This window comes from Convolutriloba macropyga, chromosome 10 (genome assembly GCF_964194025.1).
Source record: "Convolutriloba macropyga chromosome 10, txConMacr16.3, whole genome shotgun sequence".
Classification (NCBI taxonomy): domain Eukaryota; kingdom Metazoa; phylum Xenacoelomorpha; order Acoela; family Convolutidae; genus Convolutriloba; species Convolutriloba macropyga.
In genome coordinates, this window is record NC_134477.1 from 41,559,336 (window position 1) to 41,578,042 (window position 18,707).

Below are 18,707 nucleotides of genomic sequence, written 5' to 3' on the forward strand. Positions count from 1 at the left end.
ATAGAGCTTATTAAATTTCTGTTTCTCTTAAAAAAATGTGTGCTGTTGGTTATAGTTTGGCAGGTGTTCATGGAGCTTAGAAATATGTATTCTTAAGATTTTCGTTAGTTTTCTTCAAGGGTCAGTATTTGCGCTTCTCTTTGTTTTCTTTTCTAGTAGACCTTTTGAATAGGGTTTCAACGGTAGTCCTTGAAAAAATATAAGTTTTTGCTCGTAACTTTTATCCGGAGAAAGTTTAATTAAGGGAATATATATATATATATATATATATATATATATATATATATATATATATAAATATATATATATATATATATATATATATATATATATAGAGTAAGAGAGAGAGAGAGAGAAAACACAATAATCGGCATTTTTGGAGCATTTATTGTCAAAAAAAACTGAAAGCACACTCTCAATATCATCTCAACAGGAAGCTCCTCTAATTTTTTGTGTTCAATTGTAAAAATCGTTTTGTTATGCTTCTGTTTTCCAATAATTTATTTTTCCCTCTTTCGAGATAACTTTCTAGTTCACTAACTTATCCAACCAGATGTATGCCCTGTCAATTACATAAATCAAGAAATCTAAGCAAACTAATTTGCTGCTGACATCAACAATGTTATTCTTCTTACTTCTGTTTTCACATTTTCTTTCCTTGCTCAATTCTCAATGGAACAACATACAGTGAAGATATTGATTAAAAAAGCCAAAAACTCTCCGATCAGAAGCAAAAGGTTCTTGGCAATGATGCGTTCAAGTCCATAATGCATTCAGAGGAAAAATCCTTTGAGCCCAAGTTACTGACCGATGACGCAAATAATGAACAGGAGGAGCCAAAAAGTGCCGAGGTGTGCATATGGTCAGTCAATAGTACAAAATAAGTGGAGGAAAAACGACTTGTTGTAATTTGATATTCGATTTTTATTTACAACAACCTCTATATTGCAGAAACCTGACTTTATGAGCGATAACGGTCTTGGAGATGAGCAAAAGATATGATGATCTTGCAAGAAATATCATTGTCCTGAAACCCTGACAGTGGTGACTTTATTGGAACAAATGACTTGCTTGCCATTTGAGGAAGGAATCTTAGGTTATGACCAATTTTATCAGTTAGAGTTCATGACGAGGCTGGATAGTGTTTGTAAGGGCCAAAAACGACATCGTCATTTCAATCAAACGATGTGGTAAGTAATGAACGGGAGACCTCAGTGCAACTCGTAGAAGTATGCAATAATTGCGCGTTGGTCAACAAGACAAAAGCTATACACTACAAGAGTGGTAGTGATCTAAGGAGATGAAAATTAGATGAAAATTAACCGAACCTTAGTTTATTATGAATAATTAGAAAATAATAATGTTTGATTAATAAATTTATAACATGTAAAATTAACCAAGTGGTTATTTTATTTACATGCATCAGATTTAAAAAAAAGTTAAAAATAGTATTCACAGACCTAATGGAATTAATTAGAGTCGGTGTCACTGATCCGATTATCGCTGAGGGAAATTAGTGCTTCCTCAATAGAAAGGGATTAGCGTTCTTCCATGCAGTCGAAGTCGGAAACCTATAGGCAAGAGAAATGAAGAAAAATGCCCGGCATTGATGATGAGAGGATCAGAAACCAAATCTCGAAATTATAAACTTATTTTTTTTCGGAGAACAAGCACGGGGAAGTCGGAATTGAATAATCTTCCTGGTCCTTCTCAAAACAACGTCTATGACATCGCAGTTAATTTACAATAACACTTCAATTCATGATTTATTGCAGGGAGATTACTATGCTTGAGATAATATTAAACAAAAACATTATTAGAATAATATTTAAGCACGCTTTGATATCGAAGCCCATAAGACCTCAGATTTCCCTATCATAATTAGCATTTAATAGTGAACGAAAATGCACCAAAATCTCTGCTTGAATGAAGCGTCGAATGAGTTGCGCAAACAGTATTATAATAGCGTTATAGGTCACAAGCAAATTAGAGGGTCCGGTGTATCCACGAGAATATGTCTTATGCATCATCTATTTGTTTTCACATCAATTTCACAATAAACACTGCAAAACTTTTCAAACGGCTTAAATGAAAAACGAAGAGATGAGTCTTTTTCTGAACCTTTTCATCAAAAATATATATCTATTTTTATTTGCTTAATCGTGTAGAATTCTGGAGGACTCTTTCCAGACCTTAAGAAACTATGGGAAATTTGTATTTTGCATGATCTAGCAGAACTACTGTCTCAAATGCCGGAATCTTGCTAAGTAACTGTTTACCCTACAAAAATGCTGCTGGATTAGAATTTTCAATTCTATTGGGAACCCTGCAAGGCGTCCGAAATTAGATGCGGCCGCTAGAGACGGTGCGTCTCTAAGTTCTTAAGTTTATAACGTAAGTTTGAAGCTCATAATTGTTCTGAAATATCCTGTTATTTCTGGTAGTTTCATTGGTTCAAAATTGAGAGTTGTGAGCGATTTTGTGTCAATAAAAAGTCGCTATTGCACGGTTGGTTTACCCCCGCTTGAGGAGAGCTGACAGAAACGGTAAAAAATTTTCTGGAAATCATCATTTGGGTCAGCTAGGGGGAAGAAAATTTCAACTAGGGTTAAGCAACTTACTATGCAAATACATGTGATACTTCAGCAATCACCGAGCTGTCGCACAAGACAGCTGAGGGCGACCATTCTTCGGGCACTCTCTCTACATTCCAATTTGGTTTCTGGACTTCTGCTGCAGATTTGAGTTTTGGCTACTGTGACATTGGAGTGGTGGGTAAGAAAAAGGAGGGAACTCAACGAGAGAAAAGCACGTATGTTTCAAACCTTTTCCAGCAAATTTCCCAATTGCTTTATAAAACTTTAGCGTAACTAGGGCAATCTCTAAGACTCGATCTTTTGTCCTGGGATTATTTTCAAAATTTATTCAATGCCGAGGAGTAATTTTATGGTAAAATTTCGCAAAACTCTCGAGGATTGCAAGAAAAAATAGGAAAAGTTATGGGAAATGAGAAACTAGTATCTTCATACTGTTTTTTCTCATTTCATGAATGTGGAAAGTTCAAAATTGCTAGTTAAAAATTGAATTTGAAAAGGATAAAAAATGGTGGAAGTTATACATCATTCCGTTGAATGCCAAACCCATCGTCCTCAATTTATGTTCTGGTAGGCCTGCAAAAGAATTGAGGGAAGCCTATCGGGTGACACGGTGTCGCATTTTTGTCATAATTATTTAATTTGCGTTTCTTTTTTCCAAAACCAAAAGGACAAACTTAAAACTTGTTACAATTGGACAAACTTGTTAACAGCAAAGGGTGTAGTGTATATGAACTGAAATAAGTTAGTTGCAAAAGCCACTCAGTTTTCCCGGATCCTTTGAAAAATTGTACTGGTCAAGTTCACGATGCCCAGACTTTAAAGAATTTTTGAACTCCAGTCAAATCACTTTTAGCAATTTTTCTTTAATTATCTCAAAACTCAGTGGCGATAGGTCAATTTCGTTTAAAGAAATCCACTCTTATAGCCGGAAAGGGGCCATCATAATGACATAAGATGAATAATAAAAAAAGAAAGCGTTGCGGCGTGTGTCGGCGTGTGATGTACTATCTTTTAAGCTTTTCCCAAAATGCCCCATATGTGTCCTGTTTTTTGTCTGGCAACAATGCATATATGCATGGCACTCTTGTCTGGACCGCTTTTGAATGTTCTATCGGCAAACCATTCATTCCTGTCTTCTGCAATTGCAAAATGTATTACGTTCTAAAGACCAGAAAAAAATTATCCAGCTGCAAAACATTTCCGTCTTCAGAGAGGAAGTTATCGCTTTTCTTAGTAGTTAAGTATTTCTCGGCGATTTCGAAGTCATCGTTCTTAGGAATTGGTCCAGATTCTCTTTGTTGTTGCTTAATTTGGCGGATCAGTCTTTAGATGTGGGGAACTGCAGGCATTTTAATTGCACATTCGGACTTGGCTGTTAAAACATTGATCGATAGAATACGTTGAGCTGAAACACAGTCTTGTACAATTGCGTCCTCTTTAATCCAGTTGTCAATTTTAAAAACCGCAAACAGCGTCGAGTTGGGTAAGTGCGTATATTGGTAAGACAACTGCCGAATAATTTGATCATTAAGTGTCTAAATTTGGTGCTTACCCTGTGCTTTGGTTTGTCTTAATTCGCACTCCCAGTTAGTAGAATTTTTGTGTTCTCTCTTTCTAATGTAAGCAAAATTGATATATAAGTTTTGTTTCTCCTTTGTTTGTTTTAATGTATCAGAATTTGTTTGAGTTTTCCATGTAATGGGAACTATGGTTGTTGATTTTAAATTCGCTAAATTACAAAGAGTGAGCATGGTTTGACTTTTTGTTGCAATCTTGACACAATAAGTGGATTAGGATTACAAAATGATTGTTGCTGAATGTATGTAGAGGTATTTGATACAGCAAGTGCCAACAGATAGATTAAAAACCAGCTAAATGGGCTTACAAGCTTGGTTTCCTCAGTTTACCCACCACAAAAACTCTTCCTATTACCTGATGAGTTGTTGTCCGCTCCTCCAACGTAGGGCAAGAGACAGCACGATGACTGTGCTTAGGTACCAATGCAAGGTGGTCAAACCTTGAGCCACTGTCCCTTATAGACTGCCATAGAAAACCCATTTATGAAAGATTAAAAATGTGGTTGATTGCACTGTACTGAGTGAGTGGTTTTTAGTCCGGGATAGGTTTCTAGGGCCACACATACATTTTGCCCCTTTTTTTCTGTTTATGAACCTCATATTCTATAGATGACGTAAAACAAAATCCTCGGAAAAAAGACTAAATCATATCCCATTGGTGACACCGAAATGCATAGTTTATAAAGTTAAAGCGTGAATACGTAATGCAGAACCTGAATTTCAAGTCAAATTTCTTAGGCGCGCGTGTTTAAGTTTTTTTCTGTAATGGTTTTCATTACAATCTCATTGTCTTTCATCCTAAGACAGAATGAGTTTTTTCCTTGGGGGTTTATTTCCGTAGGGGTGTTTTTCCGTGGGTTTTTTCTTATTGGAAACAGTCGGGAGATTTTTTCGTGGGGGGTTATTTCCCAGACCCCCAATTCAGAGTTCCAGATCCGTCACAAATGATGGGTATCACACCTGACAACGTCCATTTAAATTGAAAATTGTAAATAAACTGTTTTTAATGTCGATTTTCAGAGGTCTAAAAACTTTAAGATATTTTTGTAAAATGTTGTTTATTAAGCTAATAGTGTAAAATAATCCGTTTTTCAACTGTGTCTGCTTTAATATTGATTCTGATCTGCGCAATTTTTTTTTGTCCGGAAATCAATTATAAACATTTCTAGACAAAAATAAAGGCTCTATTTGCTTGCTCAGTTTTCTCATATTAATCACAAATCACAAAAATGATTTTGTTATTGCAAAAAAGGCATTTCACAAGCAATATTTCTTTTTTCCGTCATTAATGAATTTTTCCCCTCGTATTGTCTCTGCAGAAAATTATCAACACGTGTGTAACATGCATATACTGAAAAAATGGAAACTTCAGTAACCCCACTTAATTTTTGCCCATTATTGTTGAAGAAACTTCATTTTTTGGTTCATTTAGGTCGCAGTTTTTTTTGGTCGCAGTTTTTATAGTAGAAAACTACCTGATCAGACTGTGTTCATTGCAGAAGCACACATTTCAGAGGATCTGATTCCGCGCTGGTTTAGTATTTTACTGTGATCCGAGGTTAGCAAATGCGAAACTGGTGCGAGAATTTCATGTACAAGTTTTCGAAAAGAGGGAAAAGTATAAAAGGAGATTAAAATTGTGTTCAGAATGAAGTGTATTGCACAATATTTTAAACACAATTGGTTAAATTGGAGCATGGTAATCAAGCTGGAAAAGTATGAGCAATGCTTTATATTTTGTGCGAGAAGTTTTGACTGAAACTTACGCTCAGAAATCATGCTCATGAAAAGTTTAAGTTTTGACATTTATTGTTTGCTGCACATAAGCCTGGACTACTGTACAAGTGGTCTGACTATACTTGTCACAATCATCTTGTGCTTTCAGAGTGGATGTGTTTCGTCCCAATGTGACCTGTGGTGGACCCATGCGACTGGATGGAACAGAACCTGGTCCATTGCGAGTCAGGATCAATGAGGGGAGCGATGGATGGAATTTCGATCAAGTAAGATTGCTCATGGTCTAAACCATTTAATATCCATATAATATCTCGATAACTTTGCGTTAAGAGAAAACAATGGCGTTGGAAGGAACCAATGAGATCTCTACTCGAGCAGAGAGCGGGCAGGAGTAAACAGGCTCCTTAATTTTTTAAAAGATTTTTCAAGATTTCTTGATAAATGTATGTGTTGCGGTAAACAACCTTTTGACCTTCATATTTCGAAAGCTTCAAAACTTCAATTCTATATGACTTCTTCAACAAATGCAACAATAAATTACCACGTACGTGGTAAATTATCACTGATTTGAACTAAGAAATCATAATTTCATCTGATTTTATCACAAACACTTGTTTCCTTTTGAGCTTGAGTTCTTCTTAAGCATAAAGCATTTTAGTCTTTAAAGCGTTTAAAGCAAGTCTTATAAACAAAAACAAGTGTTGCGACGCAACAGTATGATTGAAGTATAAAAATGATTTTGTGCAAAAGAGTTCACAGGATATAGCAACTTTTCGATAAAAGTAAAAAAGTTTAAAAAAATACCTCTCGGTTCTTAAAAAGGGCAAAAACATTGATACTCTGTGGTCACTTTAATCTGTTCTATTGAACCCATAACAAAGACTATTTAAATATTTATTTAAAAAAAAATAAATGTATTAATCGTCATGTGCCATCATTCATATGTTATTTTTCAATTTCACGTTTTTTCAATGAACTTTTGCAACTAAAACACGGAATTGCTCCTTATAATATGAAGGGGTCCCTGAGCGAGAGAGATTGGCTATCTTGTAAAATCTTCCAAAATTTTTACAAAAGAAAGCTATCTTATTAGTTCTGACAAAAATCTTACAAAAGACGGTTATCATGTAAAATTATGCAAGATAAATGGCTATCTTCTTGTAAGATTCTTGCACGTTCATTTCAGTTGAGCTGAACACTCAATGGTTCTTTTGAGCGCATTTTCCTTCATTTAATACGTTAGAAACTTGAGAAGTTGTCGCGCGTTTTTGCGAAACTTTTTGTGCATTAGTTTAAAGGACCAAAGTTTATCTTATAAGAATATTGTAAGACGAATTCTTATGTTGTAAGATTCCGACAGAATCGTACAATATCTTACAAGATAACCATCCGCAGCTCACTCGGGTTTCTTCATCTGCAGAGAATAATTTCCGATGAGTGGATAAACTGCAAAATAGCAAAACGTATTCTCTAAACTACGGAACTTTAACAGGTCTGTCGCCCAGTTTCCTAAATTTTAGTATACGTTTCAGAGGTCAGAGCAGGCACCATAGTTCTGGCAAATTTGATAAATTTTAAATTGATGTATTTAAAATTTTAGATCTCGAAATGCTCGTTTAATTACTCTTGAGGAATCGGGTGCAATCAATTAAATTATTGGATTCCCTTACCTAAATCGGAGTGCGTTTCAGTACTTGGCCATTATAAATGAAACTCTTCATCACTACTGAGTCTTAGACTGATTTATGTCAATTTGTTGATTTCTCAGACTTGCTTTCAGTCTGAATTTACAAGGGTTAGACTTTGGCCAAGTGCAAACATTAAGTTTCGTACAGGGATCGAACCCACGATCTTCCTCTCCATCGACGTTTGTTTACCTTTCTCCGCCACCATGACTGTTGACAGGGCATAGTTTTCCCATTGATGGATCATCTTTATTTCTCAATTTCCTTCTTTCTCGTCTATGGATCAATGTTATTTCGCAGTTTTTTTCTTTCCCCTCGATGGATCATCATTATTTCATAACTTTTTTCTTTCCCAGCAGATTATCGCTCTTCCATAGTTTCTTCCTTTCCCATCGTATTATCGCTATTTGATAGTTTTTTTTCTTTCCCATTGGATTATTGCTATTTTATAGTTTCTTTCTTTCCCATCGGATTATCGCTATTTCATAATTTCCTTTTTTCCCATCGGGTTATCGCTACTTCATAGTTTCTTTCTTTCCCATCGTATTATCGCTATTTGATAGTTTTTTTCTTTCCCATTGGATTATTGCTATTTTAGAGTTTATTTCATTCCCATCGGATTATCGCTATTTTATAATTTCCTTTTTTCCCATCGGGTCATCGCTATTTCATAATTTCTTTCTTTCCCATCGGATTATCGCTATTTCATACTTCCCTTCTTTCCCATCGGATTATCGCTATTTCATATTTTTTTTCTTTCGCATACAATTATCGCTATTTCATACTTTCTTTTGTTCTTATCGGATTATCGGTATTTCATACTTTCTTCCTATCCCGTCGGATTCTCGCTATTTCTTAGTTTCTTTCTTTTCCATTGGGTTATCGCTATTTCATGGGTTCTTTGTTTCCCATCGCATTATCGCTATTTCATACCTTTTTTCTTCCTGATCGGATTATCGCTATTTCATACTTCCTTTCGTTCCCATCGGATTATCGCAATTTCATAGTTTCTTTCTTACTCATCGGATTATCGCTATTTCATAGTTTCTTTCTTTCCCATCGGATCATCGCTATAACATACTTTCTTTCTTTCCCGTCGGATTATTGCTATTTCATAATTCCCCATCGGGTTATTGCTGTCTCATAGTTTCTTTCTTTCCCGTTCCATTATCGCTAATTCATACTTTCTTTCTTCCCATCGGATTATCGCTATTTCATACTTTCTTTCCTTTCTCTCTTTCCTATCAATGACCGTTTTTTTTCCCATGCGCAATTTTGGCAAGAAAGCGGACATGGGGGAACAAGAGAACAAGTTTTCCGAGATATTCAAATTAGAGAGTTTTGGCCGGTTGGTATAACGGATAACACACCAGTTTTGCAAATTAGAAAAGTGGAATCGGATCCAGTAACGATGAAAAAGTTTGCCTGCTCAGAAACCTCCTAATAATATGTAAAAATGTTAAAATTAGAGAAAAATATAATCTTGAGCATGCAAAAGGCTGGATACAAGAGGTTTTGTCCGTAAAAAGAATAAATGTTTTTCTTGAACGAACAAACGTCTTCGCATATAATCGCAATAAAAATGAGCACAGAAAAAGTGGCTCACCCAAAATTTTGCAGAGACAGCACAAAACTTTGGCTAGCACAGTTTAAAGTCCGACAGAAAACTTGGTATGCCCATACTATCTCAACGGAAGTGGTGTATATCAAGACTGTCCCCGAAGGAACAATCGCATTGTCTTGAGTAAAAATTGCTTATGTCCGTTTTATCAAACGGTGGATATATCTATTTCCTGAATTTCCTGTTATCAATTCTGGACTTTCCTGTGTTTCGAGATTAATTTGAGTTAAGCTCATTAGGTCGTACACTCTTCCGGTCACTTCCTTAATCTTTTTATTAAATCTTTTGTCAAAGTACTCACCCACCCTCAAAAATATGGTTTAAAAATGTGAAATAAGTTGGCAACTGAACTCAGGATATTTTACTTTGTATTTTAGCTCAACATTACTATCAACAACAGGGTCAAAATTGTGTATGGGAAAGGATTGGTGTGGCTGGGCGATGCAAAAGATACAAATGTACGCGCTACAGAAGTCAATGTCGAAAAAGTTATTGTGATAAAACAATACTAAGAAAAGAAATAAACTCAAATGGTTTTACTCTGTCTAGTCGAGAGTCAAGGCTGTAACTGTGTAATCAGATAAAGACAGGAATTAAGGAGAGGATCAGATTTCGTTTGATAATAAAACCAGTAAAATTGAGAATGTGGAAAATTTACTTTCTTTTACTTTCGCGAGTTTCATAGTTCATATGGAATTTTTTGTGTGCTGGCATAATTGTGTGCTATCTGTGTGAGCTGCGTTGTGTGTTAGGCAATCAGTGAACAGATAGTCACCTGTTTTGACGAAGAATTTTTTGAACTGTCGTGTTTGGTTGTTTTTTGTCTGAATTCTAGGTCGTTATGCTGCAACGGCGTTGAAGTTACATACCGATTGGATCAGAACCAATTTGTAAAATCCTCCTGGCAAGCAAAACATGAAAATGTTGGATGACGAATGGTTGGTTCTTAGAAGTTGAATAACTAAGGGATTCGGTGAAGATCTTCTAAACTGTTTTATTTGAAATTCTTTGAGTTTGTGGTCGTCCTCTTAATGTTGTGAAACTTTCTTCGTCTATGACTTCAGACAATTTTGCTGTGAGCAATTCAGTGTAACTGTTGAACTAACAATACCAAACAAACTTGGCTCTATATTGGCTCCATAATGACATTCTGTTATTTTTCCAAGTGGCCAAGTACCTCTGGGCAAAAACTCATTTTGAATCTTTACTAAATCTTAATTTCATCTCTTTGGAGATATTCCAACTGCTGCAGCTTTTTGGAATGCTTTCCTGACGCTGAAGTGTAAAATTTCTGTCAGTAGACTATAAAAAATAGCTTCCTGAAAAATTGTGGGTACAACAAAAATCTCTCTTTCTGAAGGGTTTTAATTTTGCAGGTATAATAACAAAATCTAGACATGCTCTATTTAAGAACAAACGGGGTTACAGTTTCTTGATCATTATTATCTTAAAAAATATAAGCCATGGTGCGGAAGTTAATGATCTCTTTGGTTTGTCTAACAAATGTAATGAAAACAGCTGCTTTCTAAAACGACGAGAAGTGTTCTGCTTAAAATTTGTATTATTCTCTTCAATATTCCTAGAAATTGTTAAGCAAAGGGCTGATCAACTTCCAATTTACGTTCTGCAAAGATAAACGTTGAGCATTATCAATGTTGAGGACTAGTTTAGAAGAGGTGACGATTTGTTTTTCTCGGAAGTTGTTAGCTGTAAAACAAATCCTAGAGCACTGCAGGATCTACTGAACAAGTGAAAGTGTGGATCTTTTGTTTCTTGCTAAAAATGTCTTCAATATTTCAGTATGGTAGACGAGTAACAAAAATCACTCCTGCGTTCAGAAAGAGTCACCATTGGTGTTACCATCTGAAATAAACCGGTCCAGTTGAGTCCGAGAGAATTTTTGAAGACTTAAAATTTAAATTTTTTGAGTAGGTAGTCTCCAACTAGTTCAGTTCCCATGTGCTTAGAGTTGCTCATGTGGGTTTCTTCAACCTTAAGTGGGGTTAACGTGTCTCTGATAACGAGTATGACTGGATGGTCTTGATGCCAAAAAATTAGTACGCTTTTCAATATTCCCGTGGCTTGCAAATATCCCATTTCTTGTATGTTTGGCTTGAATTGCAGCAATTTATCAGTTTGTTCACGTTGATTGCCATTTTAGTTTGTTCCTATAAATTATGCAAAAAATTTGCTGCGACAATCGGAAAGTAATCTTAAGCGTATATAGGTATATTTTGTGAGTTTTTGCCTTTAAGTGCCTACTTTTCTGATGATTTTTGTCGTTCCCTTCATCATGTGCTTCCAACCTGAAACATTGTGCGGTTTTCAGATGTATAATTTGACAATCTGCAGATATGTGTTTCCAAATTTACGTTATAAGATATTCCATTTTTTTTTTGATACGGATATAAACAATTTGTTTTGTTTATTTTATTACACTCAAATTACTGTTATCGTATTAAGAGTCCAGAAATTGATTGAGGACAACCACTTTGTTATTTTTTATACCACAAAATTAATAACTTCGGCTCTTAATGTTGCAGTTTACAATTCACGTTTGTGTCCACTTGCTGGTTCGTAGAGTACCATTCGGTATTTGCAATTGATTTGGTTAACGATATCATATTCTACAGTTGACCTCATCAGGTTGCTAGATTTGATGCCTAATCAGGAAGTTGAAGCTGTTGACTACTGGTTGGTCTGGCGACGTGGTATCGTTCTGTTACAATAATAGCAATACTGTTGACCTTATTCGTCCAATGCTGCGAGTCCCAGTAAAGACTATATGGAAATTTCTTGTCTAGGTTTTTCTTTTTTTTCTACTTTTTCAAAAAAAATTGATTTAAGATTTAAAAATTTTGTTAATTTTCCCTCTGGGGTCGAAAGTGTAGCTGCAATTGACAGAAGCGGTCGTTGTTGATTTCTTTTATGGTTGCTGTTTAAATTGGGGTCTTTCAAAAATAAGGGAATCAAATTTGATATCCCAGGTTTGTTCCAGATAGCTGTCTCATCGTTTTATGGTCTTCATCCTTGCCATACAAAGGCAGCTCTCACTCTGCTCAAAAAATTTAAATAAAATAAATTCCTTTTCGCAATTTTTTGAGAAAAGTCGTCCAACTTTTTGCTTTCGCTTTTGCAGTGAAATACTATAAAAGCTTGTCCATGTAGAATTTCTTAAGTGTCTACGGTTTGGATTCTGAGAGGTCTGTTCATAATCGGGGGCGCATTATAAATTTCATAAAAGGCACAAGAAGGCAAGTAGCTTGCTTAAAATAAATGTTTAAACATTTATCGATCTTTTCGGCGGCGTTTGGGTGCCATAAGAAACCAAATTAACCTTTTTGTTTTTAAATGAATATTTGCATAAAAAATGGCGTCTTTTTCTAATGCAGATGCTATAGGAATACAACAAAAACGCACTAGGAGTCCTGCTCAAAAAACCATCTTCTTGTTATGTCCTTTTCAAACTGATGGTGCCCTTGTTGTATGACAAACTTTTTTCCTCTGTCTGCTGTACTGAATGACGTCGAGGACAACACAAATGATTTCAATTTGTTGAAAGGTTTCGACATGTCTCATCAACTTAACTTAATTTTAAAAGGTTGTGTATGGTTTTTCTGTAAGTTTTGGCTATTTCCTTGTCTGGATAGAGGTGCTTCTTTAATTTGGCGTTTCTTAAAAATAAACATGTGTTAGCTGAGCATCATTCTTCTATGGTAACACTATCATGCACTTCTTTCTGTTATGCTATAACTTCGCTTGCAAAACAGTGACGGTTCGGTTGTTTGTGGTTGAGCTGCAGCCAACTGCAGTGGTTGAGCGTTCTAAGTGATGTTTTGTTGTGTTCTTTCCGACACAGCTATAAAACATTTTGGGTATTTATTTTTGTCGATTATGATATCTTCCGACGTCACTCAATTGAACTAGATATTGTTTCAATAGCAAAAGCTCTTCTCTGTAATTTGTCGGCACTTGTTGACAGATAGTCTTGTTTCTGCTCATCCTTATTGAGTGGAATATCTTCAATTTCTGGTCACTTCAGAGACAATTTCGCTGTTAAAAAATAAAAATTGTCGTTAAACATCGACAATATCTGTATTTGTCTCTTATGCTAGGGAAATTGAAAACACTTAATTTACGCAGTTCATTAAAAAAGGTGACGAGCATCTGCGTCCCAAGAAGAAACATTGTCAATTTCAATGTATTTTTGTGTTATAGGGATGGTACGGGGATACTAGCTAATTTTACATCACAAATACGTGGAGCATCTGCAACCATTTTTCCTATGTTTTTACTCTCAAAAAAACTGTGACAACTATTGATTTCGGTTGAAAATTCTGTCGAATTTTAGCTGGTTATAACAACAGGTGTAGATCTCTTATCACCAGAACTTTTTTAACTGTTTTTGGTACTCTTTTGGCTTTTGTTGCTGATGATGTTGTTGAGGTTGATGTTATCATCTTCTGTTGCGCTTTCAGTTGTAATTGCTTCTATCAATTTGTGTGGTATTGATGTAGCTCCAATTGGTGCAAATACGGTTTAAATTGTTTTTAAGATTAAATGTTTTTGGTGTCTTTCTGAATAAACTGAAATCTTTTTGAGCTATTTTTATATTATTCATGATTCCAATTGTTGAATGATTATGTCCTCGATGAAATGCATGGATTGAGTTGTAGTTGTTAGGGTAATTAGAGAGTAATTGAGTAAACTGACATCTGTATTTGCTACTGCATTATAGTTCTCTCGTATTTTCTGCTGTATACATTTTCATTCAAAATTGTTGATATTTTCAATTTTTGTTTTGAGAATAAAGACTAAAATCCCGCATCCTTTGGTTTGTTTTTCAGATTTTACCCGGTATTACCCGGTACTCGGTTCTATTGAAAAAGTCAGGTTTTTGCTAATTCTTCCTTTTAAACTGTTGTTCATTGGTGGTCTGAACTACATCGTTTGGATAAAGTCCTTGATGTTCCGACCCCCTTGTGGGCATACTCAAATGCTTTTTTTTGTTCAGAGAATTTTGGCCGATCGATATATTCATCGTAGGGAAATCTGAATGGCAGCTCATTAAAAAGCTCGTGCAACGTGGAGTTAGGAATTAATTTTTTTTTTTAATTTTGGTATTTTCCTAGGAGTTTTCGAGGTTTAAAATTTTGTTTGAACCCAGGATATTTGGCATGATTTTGTTCACTTTTCGATAATTTTCCTTCAAATTAAGATCTTTTCTATAAAAATATCACTTGAAGACCTCATTTCACGCTACTAAATGAAACAGTTTTTCATTCCTATTAGACGAAAGGCGACAATATGCTAGTTTTTGTCTCATGGGTAAGTTTACTATAAAAAATAAAACTCGAATTCTATTTGAGAGCTGTTTTTTAGGAAACTTTTTTCATTTCCTTGTCGCTTGAAGTCACTTATAGACTAGTCACTTTGAATGTCTAGATTCCAATAATGACGAATTTCACAGTCAAATGAAGCCCAATGAACAAAAAAATCGTTTTTGAGAGATCACACTTGTTTTCTTTTGGCTTCTACTCTGACTTTTCGTAATTTTTAATGAAATTTTCGATTTTCTTTGAGATTTTACCAAATTTTTGAAGAGCTATAGCATAGACTCGTTGACTAAGAGCACAATAAAATCCTTAATGAGCATTAACTGAACATATCTAGTGCTTTGAGTGGACAGCTAATGGCTGTTAAGACAATAAAAATAACTTTTATTTTTTTTTATTATTATCCAATCTTAAACCTACCTTTTGAACTCTATGCCATGTTCAGTGATAACAGGACCTTCCTCCTTTCTACTGCAACCAAAATTAATCTGGATAGCTATTTTGACTTCTATCTATTGGTTTGAGAACTTCGATGCCACGAGTTTTCATCTATTTTTTTAATTTTCGGGTATTTTTTTCTCAATATTTTGGTTCCTTTTGAAATCTTGTAACATAATCATTATACTGATAGTTCTCATTTGATTAGCAAAAACGTTGAATGGATCATCGAGAAAGTTTTCAGAGAAAAATTTATGGTTTAAATGGCTTTGACAATTTCCTCTTGCACTTTTCTATTGAAATTTTGGTTTTTTCCTGAATTTATTATTGCTTTCATAACCCTAAGAATTATTATGATGTCTTATTCGTGACTTATGAATGGAAAGCATCATAGTCTTCCCATCGAGGCATAACTTAGCGTTTTTATTGATTTCCGTTGAAAGCTATTGAATTTAATAGCGCTGATATTACGTGTTTTTCGTAAAAATTTCGTTGTTTTTATATACTTTTTCATATTTGTGTATTTTTGAAGCCGTTTTTTTAAACGAATAAGCTTTCCGTGGCAATTAAAAAATAATTGAAGATAGAAAGTTACTACTTAAAAGTTCACTTTCTAATGGCTTCGACACTTTTCTCTCTATTAATTACATTGCTGTTTTTGTTGTTTTCGTAGTCGTAAAACTCTGAGAGGTCTCATATGCTTCTCTTAATTGAGGGTTGAACAAATGAGGTTATTTGATGCAGTCAGTTTATAGCGAATAGCCATGAAGTTTATGCTAATATTCGTTTTCAAATTTTTTCAGTTTCTAGAGTGATGTTTTTTAGCATTTTCGCATGATAACAGATCCGAATGATTATCAAATAAGGACCAAGTGAACTTATTTTATCGTTAATCATAAATTAAGTTGAATTATTTTGTATAATTATAGAAATGAGAGAAACAACATTGCGATAAAGCTCATGATTTTAAAGGCTTCAATAATTTGTTTTCGCAATTTGTTTGTTTTTTGAGCTTTTCTACAACTTTAGTTCGTTTCTATGGCTTAATCTAAACAAATACAGGTCCTATTGGTTTCGTATTGATTTTTTTTGTAACCTTATCAAGAATTATTTCGTTAAAGGCTGAGGGTTTTTGAGACGTATGAATTTATGTAACGTTTTCGAAATTGTTGATTAATTTTGAAATTTTCCTCATTATTTCTTTTTGTCGACCTGTTACCTGGTCCAATTAAGGAAAAATCCCATCTGCTGTGTAGTTAAGAAAGAGTAAATTTGTGTAACTAAGGTTTTATCTGATTGCATTTTGACGTTGTTACAAGGTGCTTTTAAATTTAGATATTGAGTGTTTGGCATGAAATTTTTGTTTTTGCTAATTTTGTTGTTTTTTTTCGTAGTCTTTTAAATGGCAGATCTCGTGAGCGCTTTAATGGGGCATGGCATTGTGTAATTATTAGTTTGGATGTGTAACATTTTTTTAAACTCAAACATATTTTTGATTATCTCTTCATCTGGTTGACAATTGAGTCAAAAATGTAGATGAGCTCGGGTCGGAACCTCATGTGCGAACGCACATTAACGAGCCTTCTTGTTTAAACTGTTCCAGTTCCGTTTCATGGTTTGTTTATTGCTTGATTCCTTGGAGTTCTGTTTTACATTGTTACGAGAAAGTAGTTGTTGTACACTATTTTTGTTCCGTTATATGGCTTGTTTTTTCAATTGCTTGATAAACAATTAGTACGACAGTTGACGCAGCATCTTTTGTCCTTTTTTTCTTGGCATGAGTATCTGACTGATGTCTCTATGACGATGATGCATTCACAAACGCTATTGTTAACCAGTTGTCTTCAGGAGCTTCAAAGATTTTCCTGTTGAGTTGTTCCCAGTCGTTTAGATTTTTTTTCGAAGAGAAGCTGTGCGTTCACCGGATACAAGATGCTCTCATTGTACCGCAATAAATCAAAAGCCTATCAAGAAAACCATGTGCAAGACTTCATACTGTTTCTCATTGAAGTTCACTGAGGCGTCGCAATCAACTTTTTCTTGCCTGTCTTTGTTGAGAACCCGGCATCTCTGAATTGAAACCCTTGTACTTGTTTTACAAAGAAAAATCAAATGATAGAAAAAAAATCAATTCTGGCCCATCCACCTCTTCTCAAATTTTAAATTGCTTTTCTATGTTCTTGAAAATTCGTAGAATGCAATCCTTTGACTCATTTTTCACCTTTACAATTATAATTGACTGATTATAATTGACAATAGGTTTGTGCCAAATTTCCGCATGCTTCATTATATTTGTTTTTGGTGTAACTCACTTTCTGCCTCCTTAATTTAATGAGAGCTCTCCTGCAAGCAAATGAAAATAACATAAAAAACATTAATAATTTTGGAAAAAAATACGATTTGTCTATTTAACGAGCACTGAAAGAGTAAATAATTTTTGATTAAAACACAATTTTACCTTTCCAAGGAAGCCTCGATTACACGCATCTGATTGAGGTAACTAACTCGACGTCTCTTTGCCATTAACTGAAGGCAATATAGAAGAGTTAAAAAGATGCCGTCAACTTATCGAAACCTAATGATTTTTTTCAGCGGATGAAAAAAAAATAAAAAAAAATAACGTTATGCATAGGTATAATTCTGATAAAATGACACATAAGAACAGAAATTGGAGCCAGATTTAAAATTCGAAAATAAGTCTTGAAGTCAAAGGTAACAAATTTTTTAATCTTAGGGTGAGCCCGATTTAAATTTGTTTGAAGCTGTTTCCTTTTTAGATGCTGCTCATTTTGATTGCAAACGACGGAAAATGGGCTAATAAAAAACCCAAAAACCTACAAAGTTAATGTTTTGCAAGCTCTACCTTGATATACATACACCGATCCTTTAAACAAAATACAATGGAACAGTTGTGCATTTTTGACTTAACACTCTCCACTCAGTGAACCCTTATAATCACTGAGCAGCTAAGTCTTTAGATTTTTTTCGAACACATAGCTTTACTGTACATCGAAGCAATTGCCTTCTTATTATATGTCCTAAATGTTTCAATTTTTGATAAAGTTGAACTCTGGCAAAGAAGTGGTCCACTAATAGGCCCAGTGTTTACTCAATACGGTTTCATTAAATGCATAATTAGCTGATTGATTCGAAGAAATATAAAAACTTTACTAAACATCTTGACAAACATGAATAAAATATTTGTCCCAGTTACAATTACAAATATTACAACAGTTTCCACTTTTTGAACAAATAGGCGTTATTTACTAAACAAATATCAACCTGTAACAAATATCAATATGTAAATTATATATAGAGATCCTTGGAGATCTTGTCAATATTGGACTTACCAAACACGGACACATCGAAATTTCCAAAATTATGGAGAGGGGACAGTAAAAATGAGAACAAAGTTCCGGATGACAATCAGAAATAAAATTTGCCTATAGGTTTTGCTCCTTTTAAAATTTTTCTAAAGGTTTTGCTCCTTTTAAAGTCTACAAAAACGGCTATCAATTTAGAAAATCTGACAAATGGTTAAAAACTAAAAAGGCGCAGAAACAAAAAAATTATTTACCACAGCAAATAGCGCCAACGTCAAACTGAAATGAGAATCTTTTCAACTGACAGTCGGAGTTGCAACTATGATTTCAATAGTGACCAATTTCAATTAAATGTTGTGAAAAAATCATTAAAAAGAGGAAAAAAATGATGCT

The 18,707-nt window shown here is 34.5% G+C and overlaps 1 protein-coding gene across 1 annotated transcript in view; it reads left to right on the plus strand.

Moving 5' to 3' along the window:
* Window positions 1–9,729, plus strand: part of LOC142348026 (uncharacterized) — a 177,825-nt gene extending 168,096 nt beyond the window's left edge. Inside the window, exons 7-9 of the mRNA XM_075399193.1 lie at window positions 2,647–2,812; window positions 6,060–6,177; window positions 9,595–9,729. Of these exons, the coding sequence (XP_075255308.1) occupies window positions 2,647–2,812; window positions 6,060–6,177; window positions 9,595–9,729 (419 nt within the window). The remainder of the gene's footprint in view (window positions 1–2,646; window positions 2,813–6,059; window positions 6,178–9,594) is intronic.
* Window positions 9,730–18,707: the final 8,978 nt, after the last annotated feature.